Below are 18223 nucleotides of genomic sequence, written 5' to 3'. Positions count from 1 at the left end.
CACCGATCCGCTTGAAGCTTCTCGCTAACAACCCGGACATTTCATGTCTATAAAGGTAGGAAGTGCTCCCTGCTTGTATTCTCGTGCTCTCCCTCTTCATAATCCATCATCCACAATGCGTTCCTTCTCGACCATCACTATTCTGGCTGCCATCGGAGCAGTTGGAGCCGCTCCTGCTCCTGCCTCGCACATCAACAGCGCTAGATCTGACGCCGACACTGCCAAGGCATACACTCCTGTCGTCTGGAACACAACTGCAGTCGTCGATGGCATCAACATTCACAACATGCCCATCCAAGCCCGTGATGGTGCCTTCAAGGTCGGCGGCGATGCTGCGGGTGTCTGCCCAGTATGTGATCAAAACCGCCGCATTTGCTTGACTGTCATACTGACCATGCTTCCTCACAAAGTCATACGACCCCGACTGTTCCTCTCAGAACAAGACCATCATCTCTCCCGGTGGCAATAGAACCATGTGGATGGGTATCCTAGACTCCTATGGCCAACAGGTTGTTGCAGGAGATGGTCAGAGCTTGCAGTACACGCTACCCAAAACCTACCATGACACGCAGTCGGGTGTGCCTTGGGGTCAATCATTCGATGTCGACTTTGACGATTATTCGAACGAAACGGTCATGCGTTTCAACGGTGATGACTTTGTTGCATGCCCGAGCTGGGGCGGCGCTGGCATCACCATCCAGCCTCTATGGGACAAGGCTGCCGCCTATAAATTTCCTGGTTGTGTCCCTATCAAGTTCAGGTTGGTCGAGACGACTGCCCCTGCTGTGGACTACTACCAGAGTAATTGCTGCCAACCTTGCACCGAGTACTACCACGGTCCTGAACGATACCCCGTCCACCTCGACAAGTGCTACGACGCCTTCCCCGGAGGTATCAAGTACGGACAGGGACAGTAGAGAGACTTGAAATAGCCAACAATTAGTCGTCTAATCTAAAGCCTTTCGTGTCTAGCAACCGTCTGCTCCAAGAAGATTATCAACCTTACACTCAGTATAGCGAATTCGGATCCGTGGCTTTGCGCTTCACACCTATGAGCAACTCAAACGTACGATCCTTGAAAGGTTTCCATCGCTTCTGGAAAAATTGATCCCGAGCCCAGTAACGACCCAGACTGGTAATAGCTTCTGAGTTTCCAACACCATCACCCCAAGACAGTGCAATTTGGGGTACCCATCTACCAGACTTGGGCATTCCGAAATTGCACTGAATCTCCCATTCCTGATCCTTGGTCACACAACCCATCATAATTGATCTCTCATGGCGCGTGATGAAGTGAGTAGAGGTTCCAAATCGAGGCTCATGAATAATGAAATCCATGTGCGGGTACTTCTCGACATCGAGGAAGGCGCGAAGGGCATTCGGATGCCAGTTGTAGAGGACCGTCGCAGCTCCTTGTGCAGCAGTAAGTTTGGTATGGTCGACATCCTCGTCAAAGTTGCTCAAGTCGACGATCTGTACAGGAGATCCATCGATAGAGAGGTTCAACCCAGGAAACGGCGCAGCAGAGAGGAAAGTAAGAGGTCTGCGGGGATCTTCCTCGTCTTCATCCTCGTCCTCGGAGTAATCGTCTTCATCTTCTTCTTCTTCTTCATCTTCTTCTTCATCTTCTTCTTCATCTTCTTCTTGGTCTTCTTCATCTTCTTCTTCTTCGGCTTGGGGCTTCTGCTGTTGCTGCTTGCAAAAAGTCTTGTGCGATTTCCAGTGGGTCTTTTGGCAGTCTCGGGAGCAGTATGATGCTTGTGTGCAGCCACCACATCTTTTGAGAGTGATACCAGCAGGAGCGGCAGAGCCACAATTGGCGCAGGAACTCATGGTAGTTTCGAAAATTGGCGACTCCAGAACTGTGAATTGTTCTGGTCAGTAGTGCGGGCTCAATGGTCTTCTGGGTTACATTGAATATCATATATATATCCGGTCATACAGGTGACCAGGCTGACGCGATTTTGGCTTCGTGTCTCGCGGTCCACGCGTCAAATTGATTTTCTTCAAGAGCCATTCCCCGCGACCACAGCTGAGGACATTCAGGTTGTGGGAATACACAATGTTTCTCAGATCAGCACAGTCATCCACTAAAATGTGCTGGGTATTGATCCCTCAATGAAAGCTACCGCTAACGTACCAAAAATCGAGGTGTGCATCTCCACGAGGAGGGAGAGGGAAGCAGCAAACGTGAGTTGATGCCGATCTCTCGAGGACGCATCGACGTCATACCTTTCAAGCTGCAACATAAACTCGCAGCAATTCTTCCAACTCCTCCTTTCAAGTTCTATGCTTGTCACTTGAATCGGAACAATGTCAGAGTACGAAAAAGAAACCGTTGTTGAGCTTCGACAAGAACTCAAGCAGCGTGAAATTCCCAGTACAGGACTCACACGCAAGCAACAAATTATCGAGAAGTTGGAAGAAAATGATGCCGAAAGGGGGCAAGACAAATCAGAAGCTGCTATAGATGAGGAAGACGAAGATGAGGAATCTGTAGGCTCGAGTTTGTCTCTATTGTTTTGATCAATTGACTGACTCTCCTAGTCGTCTGAAGAGCTCGACCTAGAGGATGAGGATTCAATTGTGCCCAGCAAGCGAGCAGCCGAACACACCGAGTCTGCACATGTCAAGAGGACGAAAACAAAGCACACCGGGAAAACTACTGGAACCGGAAAGCCTAGACTCACTACACCAGACATCGAATTTGACTACGACCGCTCACAACTTCGCGACCCACGTCCAACACCGGGCAGAATAAAACGACCCCGCTACGATGACCTCAGCTGTCCGGACGACCTAAAAGCCAAACTCAAGACCGAGTTCGAAGTGCGAAAGCCAGATACACCATCGGACGCTTCCCAAGAATATGAGCTTTATGACAATGAAGCATTGATGAATCCATTATCATCACTTCGCGAAGAGACTCTGATGGAATTGAAAGGACCAGGAGGCTCGCCAACATATGATACAGCAGGCTTTGAGATTGATTATCACAAGCTAGTCGACGGCACGAACCAACCAATGACCAAACATGAAATGATCAGCAATATGGACAAATCGATAGAGAAGGATGAGAAAGAAAAGAAGGAGATGTTCGAATTGTTCTTTTTGCCTGATGAGCATCCTGAGGATGATCCACTAGGTCATGAGATTGAGAACTTTGTCAAAGACCAAGTATCCAAGGACATCGGTGTCCCGTGGCATCAGATTGGTCCGAAACATGTTGAGCAATGGTTGCAGAAAGGACACGAGAAGGTGGCATTCAAGAATTGGTGGAAGGATCCAAATGAAGAAGAGATGAAAAGAATGGATAACATGACCTGCGGATGCGTATTCAGAAAAGATCTCTAGATTGATGAGACTTGACCAAGAAGTCGATGTGGCTTGAAATGGTCACTAATGACTGTATGATTACTAAATGGACTATAGCTTTTCTAGCTCAAACCACCCTGTGTCTCTAAGACGATCCTCCTATATCTTGTAATAGGTGTCGCGCTCTGTCCTTTGACTGATAGGATAACATGATAGGTCTGACAACCAGTGTCCGGACAAGCAAGAGATTCAGCCGGCATTTTGGTTTGGATAGTCGAACAAGCCTGGTTCAAGCATGTGAAGTTGAGCTGAGGTATTTGAGCATTGGCGTTGTATTGATTGCTGGCCGTGATATCCTTGTAGTGCATCCACTCGAAGGTCAATGTGGAACTCGAGTTGCTATCTGGATCGATAGTACTTGACGCGTTCAAGATAATGCTTTGCTCTGGCCGGACACTCAATGAGTATGGCGCAGTTCCAGTGGTTCCGTTGAGGCTGATCCTGGGCGGGTGGACGGCTGAGCTGTAATTCGAGGACAGGGTCCATTGCATACGTGCGCTCATTTCGTTCTGATACGCGCTACGCCATCTCCAAATGGTTGCATGGTTGGAGACAAAGGTATTTCCGGAAACACCCACCACTCTGTCGATGGTATCTGCATAGTGGTTCGATGCACCGGAGATGTCGGACAGAATATATCGACCACCCCAGCCACCAAACTCGGGACGAGCCGGTACATTAAGTCCGTTGGGAATGACCGAAAGAAGCGAGGGGCTGTCGCCCTCCATGATGAAAGCTCTATCCGGATACTTCGCGCCTAAGGGGCCGATTTGGAAGTTGTTGCGAATGTAGGTGTCGTCGACAAGTGTGGAGTCTGGACCACCTGCATCGAAGGCATACAACAAGTCGCCACTAATACCAGTCCATGCAGCATTTTTGTACATGTTGAAGCCATGTACTGAGGCGATGTATGGAATTTGAGGGAAGTTCTTGCGAATCCATGGTCCAGCATCGTCCTGATCAGAGATCGAATAGACGTGGAGTCGGCTGACAAAAGTTTCGAGGTCTCCCTGCGAGCCCGTACGGTTGACGTGGTCTAACGCTTCGGCCAGTACGTTGGCACCGCCCCAGAGTAAGACGTGCAGAGTCTCGTTCGAATTGCCAGCCGCCGAGATGAGCAACTCAGCACCTGTTGAGAGCGTACCGTTCTTGAGTGCCGCAAGCCCGTAAACCGAGTGACCTGCTCTGACCACAGAGCGCAGGCTGTCAGCACTGGGGAACGTGTTTTCGGTATGAGCATTGAGGTTAGTGGTAATGTTCTCGTAGCCGTCGATGACATCTAGTATGTGCTCAGGATAAGTGGTGTCATTTAGCCAGTAGGAGGTTGTTGTCGAGATGCCTTGAATTGACAGAATGTCAGAATGGACAAGCAATCGAACCAACGACATTTGGTCATCGGGCTCATTAGAGATATCCGTAACGACAAAGATTCGCGGATATGATGCGGAAGTGCTAGAGTTGGTTGCATCGATTCCCATGGGTGCTGATTGCACACCCATGCATAGCAGAATTAGCAGAGCAAGGTGAAAGAAGGCCATCGTATTTCGACTATCTGGCTCGAGTAGCTTGCCATGCAGTGCGTGCGAGCTCACCTTACTTATAGTCCTGAAGATCTTCATCTCTGCTCACTCAAGTTTCAGCCCCCAAGTCAGCATCGGCAATTGAGAATGGGGAGCATGGTAGGATCTTCGCATGTCCTTGCCCTATGATACGTCACTGCGAGGTGGTATTTTGCCATGAAGTGGAGGAGACAGAAGATGGTCGATCATTGTGGGTGACTGACCCACAGCCGACCCCGCAATGCTATCCGGAAGGCATCGGATGCTCGGGCTCTCGGTGAATCACGACCGACGCGACAAACAAGGTTGCAAAAGTGCCAGAAGTTGTGTCAATCTTGGCGGTGGTCGAAAGTTGATTTGAACGCACCCATCTTTCGCTTTTGTTCAAATGATTCTCTAAGAGAGGAAGTCGAACCATCCGCAAATGAGTGGACCGTGGCCAGGCAACAGTGATGGGGATCGAAGCCACACGCGGCCGAGAGTACAGAACTCACCGACAACCTGAGCATAGAATCGTCCAGGAAGCTGCTCTTCACAGCAGTGTCAGGACACTTGCGGTTCCCATGAGTTACTGAAGAGGCTGGCGGCGAACCAGCGCCTTCAAGATGTTTAGCAACTTCCTGTCAGGGCCGTGCAAAGGTACCCTGGTAGAGCTTGAGGAAGCGGCCTACAGTAGAAACTACAGACCTCGAGCGTGCACAGCCAGCGCAGATCCGAATCGTCCTAGATCAACAGCACATATCAGCCTAAGCTCACTACGACCGCTGCTCCTTACTCTCAACTCCAACCATCGACGTTGAGCTTGATGGAGCCATCTACTTTCCCAGCGGTATGGGTCCAGCAAGCCTTGAACGAGAGCGACTATGAGACGAAAGCAAGCGCGCTGGCCGTACCCTTCAAATCGGAATACCCAAACGATCATCGTCTCAAATTCTGGCTGACGAAGACAAAGTAAAGGCTGGAAGATCACTCGAGATGATCGAGGAATGTCGTCCAATATTCGACAACATGGTTCCTCTCAAGGAAGAAGTGAGACTTTCTCGCAATCAGGAACACAGAGAAAATATAAGATGTTACCAGAGTATCCGAACACTCTGAGTTGCTGTTGAGTTCTTTAAACACTATTAAGCACAACGGTAGCAAAAACTTGAGATACGAAAGTTCCAAATTGTTGAGTATTGGCTCCTTCTCTTCGATGGTCTAGCAGTTTTTCCACAGCTATGGGCATCGTTGACTGTGTTTCAGCATCTAAATCAATTTAACGCGCTCACCACACGACGCACGGACACGACGCGACATACTCACTGCACCACCTGTCGCACTGGGCAACTGGACAGATTACCTTCAGCCTAACCATCTCAAATGTCGAATTCTGCGTTGATATCTCCTTTTATTTTTCTTGGACTTCTGGGCTTTGTACATAATGCATCAAGTTCTGCTAGATTCAATACCCAACATGCCGAGCACTAAACGCAAGCGTGTAGACTCCCCAATGGAATATCAGAACACTCTTGCGGCTGTACCGAAACCTACTGGCCCCCTCCAATCAACGTCACAAGAGCGACCTCTACAGAACGACTATGTTATCCAACACGGACCGATACATCATGTACCACAAACGGAAAAGGACTGTCAGAAGCTTGGTGAATGGGTAGAGACATTGGACGAATCCACAGTACGAAGACTTCTGAAGGACGCTGCCACACTCCATTCCGACATGTACACCTCAGTCTGGATAGAGAAACGAATGGTAGAATTGGCAGAGACTAATGCTAGACGCCGTTTGATAATGGAAGAACAAGCCAAAGTTCTTGACTTCTCGAAACAGATTCAAGGAGTTAGCCATACAATCAATCGGAAGTACAACGGGCTGCGCGCGTCCAAGCAGTATGAAATGGCACAAGAGGCCGAGGGCGACGTACAATACTACATCAAGCAGATCCACGATCAGCTTCGACCAGAAACCACACGGTACAACAAGATCAAAGCTATCCTGTCTTTATGCCAGATTGGATCCATCGTGGCCCACGGCGGTGGCTGCGTTGGCGAAGAGGTCAGAAAGAGTATCGGTCAATACTCTGATTTCATGGATAATCTCTGGAAGATTATCAAAAATATGAACGACTCGGACAAGGAATACGTGGGCCGACGCGAAGATCTTATGAAGACTTTGGAGCGATTTGACGACGACAGTCAAGGTTTCGACATTTTCCAAGGTTTCGACATTTTCCAAGGTTCAGAGAAAGTTGTATCTTATTTCAAGCGAGCTGCTGGGGAGCCAGTAGACTCAGACGACGATGACTACTACGACGGAAACGCCAGTGGATCTGAAGCCAACACTATCGAAAATCTCTGAGAGCGATGGAGTTGGATCATGTGCTCGATGTCTGTGGGAAACATTGCTTGTCTGTACAACTATCTAAGAGCACGCGGAAACAAACACGTCTTGAGAGCTCAACCCAGGTGTGGCGAACAGCGCACAATCGGGCGGCCAATGAAGAACTACCTCAAAACTCCCGCTGCCCGGCACCCAATCTCTAGAAGGCCTGTCCACAACACCTCGACATGATCGATCTTTTTTGCCACCGACACCCTACAAAACGAGCATTTTTTTATTTTGGCCTTTCTGTTCCTGAACTCTCATCAGCATGTATCCCATCATGGAATTATCAAGGGAACCTGTCGAGCCCGGCCCGAATTATTCAGCACTATCAGGGCTGTCGAGCAGTAAGAGGAACCCTCCAGAAGGCGTTCCCCAAACTTCACGGAAGATGTTGAGATCGAACGACGACATCTGGCAGCAAGACTCAGTCGGAAGTACGCCTGGTCGATCGGTCACCCCCGAAATACTTTGTCAAGGGCAAGATCATCTGCAAGCCGAAGAGATTCCGACCAGACGTAGTCCAAGCTACCCCAGCTATCGTACGGCTCAAGATCATCAATCAAACCCTCCTTTACCCTTGGCCGGGATTGCTACAGGACCTACTCCAGAAGTGTCACCCCGTCAGGCTTCCCATCAGCCTACAGCAACACAGGATCCCGATTTCGTCTCCCCATCTCAACATATGCCAACATATTCCAGTGTTCTCCAAGCGCCCAATACTTGTGCCCAACACCCTCTTTCATGCCAATGGAATCAAGCTTATCCAGGTTTCGGTCAACCCCTCCGGGACTGTTTTCCGCCCTATGTACAGCACTTGTACTACCCTACCGATCGTATACAACCAATGCCACCAACACCCACGTCATTGAAATGTATGACCCGCTACATAGCCCTGATTGACGACGTTAAGGTCCGCGATGTCCTTGCTATCGCCGTTGTACGTCACCGAGATATCCATGATATGGTTCAGACAGAGTACGAGAGAACAGCACAAGAGATGCAGGATCAACTGAATGAGGACGCCAGTGTCTTGTCCTTCTCGAAGGAGCACACAAAGGTGCAGAACATACTCTATGGAGAGTACGATGAACTTGTACACTGGAAGAAGCAAGAGACAGTTCATCGGGCTTTTGGGTCGATCAATGAGATAATCATGGCCATACCTTGCCACGTGCGGCCTAGGAGTAACTGGAAGACAAAGTTTAATGCCTTCCTTACACTCATCTGGATTGGCCGAGGTATAGTCGACGGCATTGGCTCGCTCCCAAACGAGATCAGGAATCAGATGGCCATTGACTCTAAGCTTGTCGACGCTATGGAGAGAGTTTATGCAACAATGAGCGAGGAGGAGATACTGGGCGATGCGTTGCGTCTTATAGAAGCTTTGGCGGATCTGGAGAAAGATCGAGGGCGTTGTTTTGCGGGGCTAGACAAGCTTGTGGACATGTTCAAGGAGGTTATGAGGCAAGGAAGGACCGGAGAAGAACGCATATGAAAGATTAAAATGGGCCTGATGGACAGACGTCAACAATGTATCGTTGGGTTTAGCCTCTTCATTCAACATTGTCCGTAGGTACCAGACAAAAAAAAATATAATAATACTAAAACCCCCTTCCTCAATGTGTCTTTTCTGGATGCAGATGTGCACATCTTTCCAGTTCGAAGCATAACTCTGTGAAATTTGGACACTTCGTTGAACCGTGCAGACGCGCCCGGAACTTCAATCTCAACCGCTCTTTGGATGATATGATTCTCTATCGAACGATTTCGATTGATCGGTAACAGCACAGGATGCAGACATCTGTTCCAGTCGACAACGAATTTGATGGTTCATTATCTCGGTCTCCGCGCGCTCAAGGCGTTAAACGTGACCATGCAGAAGAGAATCCTCAGGCACCCAACAAGGCCCCAAGACTAGAGACAATCACGAAGAGGGATGGCCCTTTATCTGATACTCCATCTCAAAGTGCCACTCCATCGGGGACCTCCAGGCCAAAACAGGTCCAGTCTTCGGCGAGAGCTATTCATGAACAGCGTCTTCCACCGATGCAAAAAATCCTGGCAACCGCACCAGCACCTGTTCGTAGTCCGGCGCATCTAAATGGCTCGCTTCCAGCTTTTGCGACACAAATGAACGGACAGCCCCTTGGACCTCTTCGCTTCGATGATACGAATCAGGTGGCAAGCGACTCTTCACTTCAAAACACATCCGCAGCTCAACCCCTCCCAGCCAATTTTGATCATAACATCAGTCGCATGGATGCCCCGGTTCAGAACCCTCGCATGGCTCAGGTTCCGACTTATAGCCAGGCATCAGCAAATGGCAATGCCGTGTTCCACGCTCTCCATGATGATCAAAATGGGCCATATCGTCAGGCACCATTCCATACGGCACAACTTCCTTCTCGGCCACCTCCTCCGCATCCATGTCTACACGATGTTAACTTGTTGTCAAGTATCGCACAAAGCTTGGCATCTTTGAGAAAAGAGAAGGTGCTTGAGATTCTTGCCACTGCAGCGATGCATCACGCCGATATCTATGCGACCATCCAGAAAGAACTTGCTCAAGAGGCTGTTGGTAAACTTGCCACGGAGTCTTCGCTGTTCAAACATCTCGCTGCTCAGTCCCGAGATGAATACAGAGCTGCTGCTGATAGGGATAACGCAATTGCCGCAGCCTATGCAGCACAGGCCGTCCAGAACCAACAGCGTCAACAATACCAACAGTACCAACAGTACCAACAAAATCTCCAACCAGGAGTCATCGAGAACAAGCACAACCAAGTTGAAGAGGAGGTAGAAGAAGAAAGTGAAGATGAGCAGGAGGAGGAAGAGGAAGAAGAACCCCTTACGTTCGCTCAAAACACGAACCGAGTGGAATATATACTTCACACTCGATACGCCGGTCTCCGAGACTCGCAGCAATCATACATAATCGTCGAGGCTGTGACCAAGATTGAAGACCAAATCGAAAGCATTGCCAGTCAAGTGCGAAACACCAGCCCATTCGAAACTAAATCCGAGGCCGTGTTCGAACTTTGCAACATTGGAAGACTGGTCGTACAGCAAACAAACGGATACTTGGGGTCAAAGATACAAGATCACATGTCGTACTCATCTGTACTGGTGAGTAGCTTGCAGGCATTATGCTGCAAGTTAGAGGAACGCGAGATGATGGCGATAGGTCGCATGTTGAAGAACGACCTGGAACAACTCGACAAAGAAAGAGAAGGCTGTTTCGAAGGATTTGATGTGGTCGTCGAGCAGTTCAGGCAAGCGGCAGCTGGCATGCGAGAAGGAGGTCCAAAGAGAAGTGGAGCTGCTACGATTGACCTAACGGGTTGATTGCTTTGATGAAATGCTCGCACATAGCTTCCCAGTCTACGGTGGTCCGCCGCATCCTCTTTCATTTCGTAGAATGATATACTCGGAGTATGCTAATAATCAGTCAATCGATCCTTGGTGTCACCACTGCGATTCATCAATACACATGGCTATCACGATGACACGAGAATACCCTGCTCGTAGTCAGTGATGGATAATATTCTTCCTTGAGTGTGATTGCCTAATTCGACAAGGTAAGCATCGCTGAACGTCGTCATTCCTGGTATTGATTCCTGGTTCCAGGGTTCTCACATACACCGTTCGTCTTCTCTTCCGATGATCTTGCTCCAACAAACTGAGCACCGACGTCACAGGCTGACAGCTCCTGCCACCCCAATCTCAACATCCCAGAAATATTCTCCATACAGAACGAGTTCCGCTTGGCAAATACGCCAGGATGTCACAATCCAAAATCTGACCCGTTCTGGACCGAGAGCTTTCAGAAGCGGACCCTGACAAGGAAATGGCGTCTGTCTGTGTGCCGGAATTGACGGTCTTGACGGCCGTGGCCAACACCGTCAGATAGCTCTGACTCCCGTGCCTCGAAAATCTAGATCGTCCTTGTTCCCAATTTTGCTTTGTGCCTTTTTTTGAACTTCATGATTTACGCTTTTCTTAGTTTCCCAGGATGAGAGTGCTATGCATGCCGTTGTCACGGATGCTAGACTGATGCATGCGAGGGTCGGATTCATGGAACACCGTTGATAGGTAAGATGTCAACCTGGACGAGGCGTGCAGTATCTCCGCCATCGAGGCTCTTTCATACAAAGTTTGGTCTACGCACGGCAGACGTGTAGATCACTTCCGCTGCTCAGGCACACAAGGTTGGAGGTCAGAGCGTAAATCGCGGCTCGTTGACTTGACACTGGGAAGGCCCTTGTTGCTTGTTACATGGCTCAAAGATAAGGCATCAACTGTCAAGGCTGCGGCCTGCCCTTGAAAGCATAGCGGTGTATCGTTAGCTTGCCCCATAGCTTTCTCGATGACTTTCGGTGGGTCATGCAGAGTCAAGTGGTTTTGCCGTTCGGAGGAATCCCGAAGTGTTCATGAACGCATAGCGTGAGAATTTACGCTCTTCGAGATACGGATATGTATGCGCAGAAATTCTCCGCTGGTAAGTTGAGCCACACGCTTCTAGGCTCCGCACGTCGCTCGAGTTGTCAGGTACCCACCCGTATATCAGATTTCATTCACCTCCCAAACACGAGCCTGTTCATGTATGTCCATCATCGAAGCAGAGATAAGTAAAAACATTAGAGCCTTGAAATTCTCCACCAACATCTTGGCTTGGAGTTGGACGTCGGGCTCGCGGTGCACCCCGGAACAGGGATAGCGCACGCTTCTCGCTCTCGGCGAGTATGAAGCCATAGTTGGCACCGAACAAGATGATGGTGGACTCCAACATGCAGAAGGGGCATCGGTGGTCCGACAGTTCTTGACAGACAGGCGAGTCATGATGAAGCATCGAAGATTGCATCGACTGCAAAGCCGTAGATGTAACACCGTTTGATGGCGAGATGCCTTATAGGTGGCTCTGCATATAAGAAATAGGTGAAAATTAGCGACCACAGTCAGCAAAGGTCTTGGTCAAGCATTTTCGAGATGCATCATTTCGGCTTTTCAACCATTCGGGAGCAGCGGATATGTGACGCTACCACTCCAGCGGGTCTTCTGATATGCCAATCATCCTCAGTGTCGGGAGACCACACCATAATTGGCGGTGGCATTCGCGGTGCAACTGGACGAAAAGGAGGAACCGTCAGGCACTTTCTACAGACTACTGCAGGGACTTCCAGCTGACAGATCGTCGTTCATTGAGATCCAGAAGCAAGCCAATATTCCTGCACGCAAGGTCGCCGTTTTTTGCCATGCCTACTGCCACAATGTGGAAGAGCATCATTTGCATCTGACAGGAAGCTTGCGGCTTTTAGCTCTCCGCCTAGGCAGCCTTTTGTTGTGATTTTCGGCCAATGGGATGTATACCCGGCGCTAGTTTCGGCTGCTGGAAACGGTTAGCGCCAAAGCTGAAGCACTTCACGGCCTTGGGCTTTGCATGCAGGCTACGAATAACAACAACCTGCGTGAAAATTGAACAACACATCGGCCGGCGCGTGAATGAATTGACATGTAGCGCATGCAAAACTTAAGCTGCGAGAAGAAGCAGTAGTGAATAACAATCATGTCGTCGCGACCAGCGCCAGTGACGCGCAAGTCAGCCAAATCGGAATACATCGAGACGGTAAGTGCGAACAGCTGTCCCTCACACCGCAGCATATGGGAAACCACGAACGGATGCGTCTACTTCCGAGTTGAGATCTGCGTTTCCCGAACTTGAACTAAGTTTGACACACAGGATACTGGCAACAAGATCTCCCGCAAGGCGAAGATTGAGGGCAAGCCGAACATCATGCTGGGCGGCAGGACCGTCATCATGGCAGATGTCTACATGCGTGGTGATTTACATCGCTTCTCAAGCTCTGGTGACGGCGGTGCGGCACAGCCGACTACCGCTATCAGCATAGGAAGGTATGGCTTCCATCCCAGCTGCTCGAACTCGCATCTCGGGTTCTGACAGAGAAATAGATACACAGTAGTTGCGACTGGCTGCACTTTGAAGCCACCGTCAAGAATCAGCCGCGGACAAATGGCCTACTATCCAATGCGCATCGGCGACAATGTATTTATTGGTAGATCACACCTTCCTCGTTATGGCAAAAGCACGAAACTAATAATACAAAGGACCCAACTGCCACATTTCGGCCATTGCGATCAGTTCTCACGTTTACATCGGCGCCAATGCTGTACTCAGCCCATTCTGTATCATCAAGGATAACTGTAAAATCCTACCCGACACTGTGGTACCTCCCAACATGGTGGTTCCAGTGGGCAGTATCGTTGGAGGTAAGCCCGGCAGAATTATCGGAGAGGTTGGTGAGGGATGGGGTGTCGGAGGTGGTGCTAGTGGTGAGAGCTGGGTCGAGGGCGGTGAATTACGTGATCTGGTCAGAAGTATCAGATGAGAAGAAAAACGATCAATTGGCATTCCAATGGGAGCTATTCGATATGTTAAAGAAAATGATCAAAAATCAAAAAATCAAAAACCAATGATTAACCAACATCTGCTCTTGATGAGATGCAAGATGCTTCCTGAGGTATTCTGAAATTGTCCAGAAAAAAAGTTCAATGTGTTAGTATAGATCTTCCATGGAATACCTGCAAATGTGCTCCAACCCAAGTCCCTGGCACTGCAATCCATTTGTCTTTCAATAATGAGCAATTTTTCTGTAGCCAATGGTCGCTGATCGTGATTCATCAAGTCGTTTCTGATATCTTTTTCCAACGTCAAGGGTTTTCCAAGGCGCCCCACGCTCAAGCTTCGTCCAAGTCGCCGGCCTGCAAGGCAGCGAAGCAGATTGGGTTGTCAATGCCATAGCCGCGTAGCAGGATTCCAAAACCAGACGACTGGAGTGCGCCAGCTTCTTCCGGGCGATTGATCAAGTTGCAGCATCTGGCTGCGCCAAAACAGCTAAAATCGTGTCAGCAGGGGATAAGACTGGTAAATCTTCGAAGGCGTTTTGGTAACGGAGAGGAAGCAGGAGCAGAGACTCAAAACAAGGGTCAGTAACCAGGGGAAAATTAAGGTATGACTTACATGTCAGCCAGGTTCGGACCAAGTAGGCCTTCGTCGCTCATCAAAGTGGCCAAATCAAGCAGATCGCCAACTGTTTGCTCGAGCTGTGCAGCAGGAACGGCTATGTCATTTTTCAACAACTTCTCCTTGACTTCTTCGACCTTGGCCTGCAACGATTTGATCTCCCGGCGGCGAGACTCGTCGTAGCCGTCGGCGCAAGCAATGCATGTGCATTCAAACCCCCACATGCACAGCTGAGCGCGTCGCTCGGAGCGCAACTTGTCTGCCCCATTGATATAGGCAGTGCACAGCTCATCTCCGGCGACAATTGGCTGTATGGCTTGTACAGTAATGTATCCGGATGTGCTGTTGTATGCAGTGTAAACGTTCGGGATACATGAGTGATTGAGGCGTGCTGCAATCGGTCCAATGCCTGCATAGTCGAGATCAATGCCGTCGTCGAGCATGTATGAGTTTGTGCGCCAAATGTTGATGATCCGGGCTGCCAGCGAATCGGTCATCTTGCATTTTTCCGAATCTTGTTCTTGATGTTCCTCATCACTGGAGTCGGGTACAAGAGCCTCCTTCAAGCCATCGACATTCCAAATTGTGGTTGTCTCATCGCTACCTTGGACTGGCGAATCGACTCTTGACTCATGGACTGGAGAGCACGATGTGGCTTCGGACTCTGGCAGCTCGAGCTTGTGCTGCTCTTCGGGGCTTTGATCGCCACGGCCGTCGTCCCAATTGGGAAGCCTGCAGCTCTTTCCAATCTCGAGATCGCTGTCAAGGACCTTTGGTGGAAGAGGCTGCATTTCAGAAGCACAACTGCGACGATCGTCCTGCTGTGGTGGATCTGCAATCCCGTCATCTGGAGTTCCAGGGTCTTCCACTTTTGTCGAAGTCCATGTGCCTTCTTCAGCCGCGGACGTCCCGCCAGCCTCATACTCTTGGTTGGCGCTGCACGTGTCATGGAAGCTCAACTTCAAGTAAGCTACTCGCTGCTCCGGCCGTAAATTGATGAAGCTCTCGACGATAGCTGCATTCATAGTGTCCACTTTTGGAAGGATGAACAGTGGAGCTTCCTGTATGAGACGTTCGCCGGGCTCGATGTTTCGAATTGCGAACAAGCCGAGACCTTTGTTTTCGGCTTTGCGAAGCTCGAAAGCAGGCATCTCGACCGGTAAGATGTGTTCGTCGTCCATGGTCAGATCCAGTAGTCCTAGCTCTTGCCTGCGTTGTCTCTTGAATTGCTCCTTCTTTCCTGCGCGGCGCTTCTTCTTATTCTCAGTCTGCATGGAGCTTGCTGCGTGTAAGGACTGATCGGTAGTTGAGTGACTGCTAGATAGTCGACTTGGTTCAGTGGAGCGAGAAGAAGGGTGAAACCTTGCGTTGGTTCGGATGAGCCCGTTTGCTTGTGTAACCGCCTGCAAACGAAGCGCTGTTGTGGCAGTGCTTGGTGTTTGTGTGGAGCCTTTGAAGGCGATTCATTCTATTGAGTGTTGTGGTCAGACGAGGTGAATGTCTGAAATCACCGTGAAATAAGGATTGAGCGACATGGTGTGATAGTGAAAGGCAAGCTGACGGCTTCAAACGTCAACTCCAGCTCAGATGGGAGGATGTGAAGCACCCGAGGAGTCATAGGCTCCATAGAGCATGTGAGCCATGCGAGTTCCTGTCGGAGGCTCTACATACGTTGTAAGAAGTATGAATGACCGGAGTTGACCAGATGCTGTCGCAGAAATGATATGGCCAGGGTCATCCGAACGACATCTTGAAGGTCACGACCTACCTCAGGCAATCTCTGAATATGGAGATCAACTGCATCTTTCAGCTCGTGCGGATTTGCCGTATTGTTTCAAGTTCCAGAATCCAATTGCCTTATCGCCATATCTTCGTGTTTGATGGTGGCGCGGTCACCTCGACTCGCGACGCTCGAGGTGCCTTCGCTACAACCACAAGTCGCAATATATATCGCGTGGTCCGCCGTGAGAGGTTGAGACAACGCGAGTAGAAGCTTCGCGTTCATGGTCTCGTAATCTTCTCGCTTCGACACTCGTGTAATTTGGTTCGAGTGCGTTAACTTCGCCGAAGAATAACACGTGGTCGGGCGGCTATCCAAATCCTTCTACCATCGACCGAGCTGACCTTCATGAGTCTGAGCAAGCTGTTTTTGGGGCGCCTGTCGGCAAAGCTTCAATGGTGTCCACCGGTGTCAAAGCACGGAATCGATCTAAATTTGATCAAGATGGGCAATATATCTCGTGAAGTTAGTGTCGCACAGAGCAAGCGCAGCCGTGTTACCCAGGGTCTTGACGTGCTCGTGTCAGGACTGACAACAATGACCAGGAAACCTACGAGCAACACCGAGTCACAGAAGTATTTAAATTGCCACTGCTTGTTGGAGGCTTGGAGTTCGCAATGTCAGCCTCACCGCCACGACAGCCTCTTGCCTAGAGATGGAAGGATGGTGACGAGTCAGTCACACCACAGGTCCGTATCCCGACTGTGTCATCGCTATGGCCGACACAACTTTACCACATGCCTTCTGTGTCTGGCGGAGGATCGTCAGCAAACCTGCATGTGCTGTGAAGGTCTCTGATGTGCGTTGGTGGTGTTCAAATCAATTTTCAGCTCCTCAGCATATGCAGGCACTGGAGCTACATGCCGATGGTGGCTTGACTACGTGCCACGCGCCAACGGCCAAGGAGTAGATCCAGAGATCCAGAGACGTTCCATAGAATTTGTGTCACCGGACGGCTTTTCTATCCATCAGATTGACGTTGCAGAAGGGGTCCTTTCTCTCAGCGGCTCCCCGCAAGCCATAGACCCTTTGCATGTTTCGCCCGTGTTGCACTGTCAGTCCCTTAAGTCGGGATACGAAAAAGGAGTGAGATCAACTCGGATTGATTGCAACGTTGATCCAGGCTCACAAGAACATCAGCTGAAGATTGCATTTTATTTTCAAGATTCCGCCGGCTGTTTGGACAAGATAGAGCGATGATGGTCTCGGAAGCTAATGAGTGGCGCACGCACACGCAGTTCGGACCAAGGACAACGTCCGGGTGAGCCCGCATCCGCGTGGAACGGTCTTCGATCTTGAGGAGCGTATGATCTGTCTAAAGATCGCGCCCAGATATGAGACCGTCGTTGTGCTAGCCAGATCTGTGGACAATAAAAATCTCCGACTGGATGAACCTTGAGCAAAAGAAGCCAACTAGAACCGCTTGGGTATGCCTTGATGACGATCTTGATTAAGAAATCGTATCTTGCGTTGGCCATCCAAAACTTGACAAGACCCTTCAGAGACGTCATGAGCGACGACAACATCCAGGGTAACGACTTCGAGTGAGACAGCTGCGTTCGCTAACTGCGGTCAATCAATATCCGCACTCGCTTGTTGAAGCATAGCGAGCGGGACTTCACATTGAGGCATTGATGATTTCTAGCAAGTTCAACTGCTCATATATCTGACTTCAGAATCAGAGATAGCGCACGATCGGAACGAACAGAAACAGACAGGATCTCAGGCAGGCTTTTGATCTGTTTAAGAGTTTGGAGGCGAATCTGCATGCGGATATGGGGAGATTGGTTTAAGAAGATCCCTTCCTGTCGCGTGGTCACTGGGCAAAGAAGCGGCTTGGACCGTGGGCAGAAACTTGGGATCACCGATGCATCGTGGGCTCTTCGGTGTCAGTTTCCTCGAATTGGTCAGTTTCTCAACGTTAGGGATCACTGGTAAGCACGAGCAGAAATCCTTCTAGCTGGCGTGGCCTTTTGAGATTGCTTCGTTGTTTATTATCATCATTAATCGCGATTCGGCACTCTGCGCAACCCAGGAAGTGGGATTCAGTGGCCTGAACTTGAAGGTTTACGGCCGTTCATGTTGGC

At 49.8% G+C, this 18223-nt stretch overlaps 10 protein-coding genes across 10 annotated transcripts; 7 read left to right on the top strand and 3 right to left on the bottom strand.

Moving 5' to 3' along the window:
* Nucleotides 1-115: 115 nt before the first annotated feature.
* M438DRAFT_352558 (uncharacterized protein) lies at nt 116-469 on the top strand (the record flags this gene model as incomplete). Its single annotated transcript, XM_029906800.1, has 1 exon — nt 116-469. The coding sequence occupies one exon, from the start codon at nt 116-118 to the stop codon at nt 467-469; it is 354 nt and encodes a 117-aa protein (XP_029763974.1).
* Nucleotides 470-696: 227 nt separating this feature from the next.
* M438DRAFT_132267 (zf-MYND-domain-containing protein) lies at nt 697-1961 on the bottom strand. The gene is made up of 2 exons (XM_029898836.1): nt 1007-1961; nt 697-922 (listed from the first exon to the last, which is right to left on the bottom strand). Exon 1 carries the CDS (start codon nt 1831-1833, stop codon nt 1009-1011), a length of 825 nt encoding a protein of 274 aa, XP_029763973.1. The 5' UTR covers nt 1834-1961; the 3' UTR covers nt 697-922; nt 1007-1008.
* Nucleotides 1962-2261: 300 nt separating this feature from the next.
* M438DRAFT_342915 (uncharacterized protein) lies at nt 2262-3467 on the top strand. Its single transcript, XM_029904873.1, has 2 exons — nt 2262-2496; nt 2548-3467. Exons 1-2 carry the CDS (start codon nt 2314-2316, stop codon nt 3352-3354), a joined length of 990 nt encoding a protein of 329 aa, XP_029763972.1. The 5' UTR covers nt 2262-2313; the 3' UTR covers nt 3355-3467.
* On the bottom strand, nt 3450-4883 carry M438DRAFT_290645 (DUF1593-domain-containing protein; the record flags this gene model as incomplete). Its single annotated transcript, XM_029901718.1, has 1 exon — nt 3450-4883. A coding segment is annotated over exon 1 (1425 nt), but the record flags the coding sequence as incomplete, so codon positions are not given.
* A 1507-nt stretch (nt 4884-6390) lies between these two features.
* On the top strand, nt 6391-7290 carry M438DRAFT_332260 (uncharacterized protein; the record flags this gene model as incomplete). The annotated part of the gene is made up of 1 exon (XM_029903479.1): nt 6391-7290. The coding sequence occupies one exon, from the start codon at nt 6391-6393 to the stop codon at nt 7288-7290; it is 900 nt and encodes a 299-aa protein (XP_029763970.1).
* Nucleotides 7291-7582: 292 nt separating this feature from the next.
* On the top strand, nt 7583-8812 carry M438DRAFT_352553 (uncharacterized protein; the record flags this gene model as incomplete). Its single annotated transcript, XM_029906799.1, has 1 exon — nt 7583-8812. One exon carries the CDS (start codon nt 7583-7585, stop codon nt 8810-8812), a length of 1230 nt encoding a protein of 409 aa, XP_029763969.1.
* A 256-nt stretch (nt 8813-9068) lies between these two features.
* Nucleotides 9069-10787, top strand: M438DRAFT_342913 (uncharacterized protein). The gene has a single exon (XM_029904872.1). The coding sequence runs from the start codon at nt 9109-9111 to the stop codon at nt 10660-10662; it is 1554 nt and encodes a 517-aa protein (XP_029763968.1). The 5' UTR covers nt 9069-9108; the 3' UTR covers nt 10663-10787.
* Nucleotides 10788-12808: 2021 nt separating this feature from the next.
* Nucleotides 12809-13819, top strand: M438DRAFT_342911 (trimeric LpxA-like protein). The gene is made up of 4 exons (XM_029904871.1): nt 12809-12940; nt 13055-13227; nt 13285-13388; nt 13441-13819. The coding sequence occupies exons 1-4, from the start codon at nt 12881-12883 to the stop codon at nt 13719-13721; spliced, it is 618 nt and encodes a 205-aa protein (XP_029763967.1). The 5' UTR covers nt 12809-12880; the 3' UTR covers nt 13722-13819.
* Nucleotides 13820-14070: 251 nt separating this feature from the next.
* M438DRAFT_403118 (SET domain-containing protein) lies at nt 14071-15630 on the bottom strand (the record flags this gene model as incomplete). The annotated part of the gene is made up of 2 exons (XM_029909636.1): nt 14071-14227; nt 14354-15630. 2 exons carry the CDS (start codon nt 15628-15630, stop codon nt 14071-14073), a joined length of 1434 nt encoding a protein of 477 aa, XP_029763966.1.
* A 577-nt stretch (nt 15631-16207) lies between these two features.
* Nucleotides 16208-17007, top strand: M438DRAFT_132209 (uncharacterized protein). Its single transcript, XM_029898835.1, has one exon. It carries the CDS (start codon nt 16485-16487, stop codon nt 16932-16934), a length of 450 nt encoding a protein of 149 aa, XP_029763965.1. The 5' UTR covers nt 16208-16484; the 3' UTR covers nt 16935-17007.
* Nucleotides 17008-18223: the final 1216 nt, after the last annotated feature.

This window comes from Aureobasidium pullulans, assembly GCF_000721785.1.
Source record: "Aureobasidium pullulans EXF-150 unplaced genomic scaffold scaffold_3, whole genome shotgun sequence".
NCBI classification, from domain to species: domain Eukaryota; kingdom Fungi; phylum Ascomycota; class Dothideomycetes; order Dothideales; family Saccotheciaceae; genus Aureobasidium; species Aureobasidium pullulans.
The sequence above is the reverse complement of the archived record's forward strand: the minus strand, read 5'-3'. Positions and strand labels throughout refer to the sequence as shown.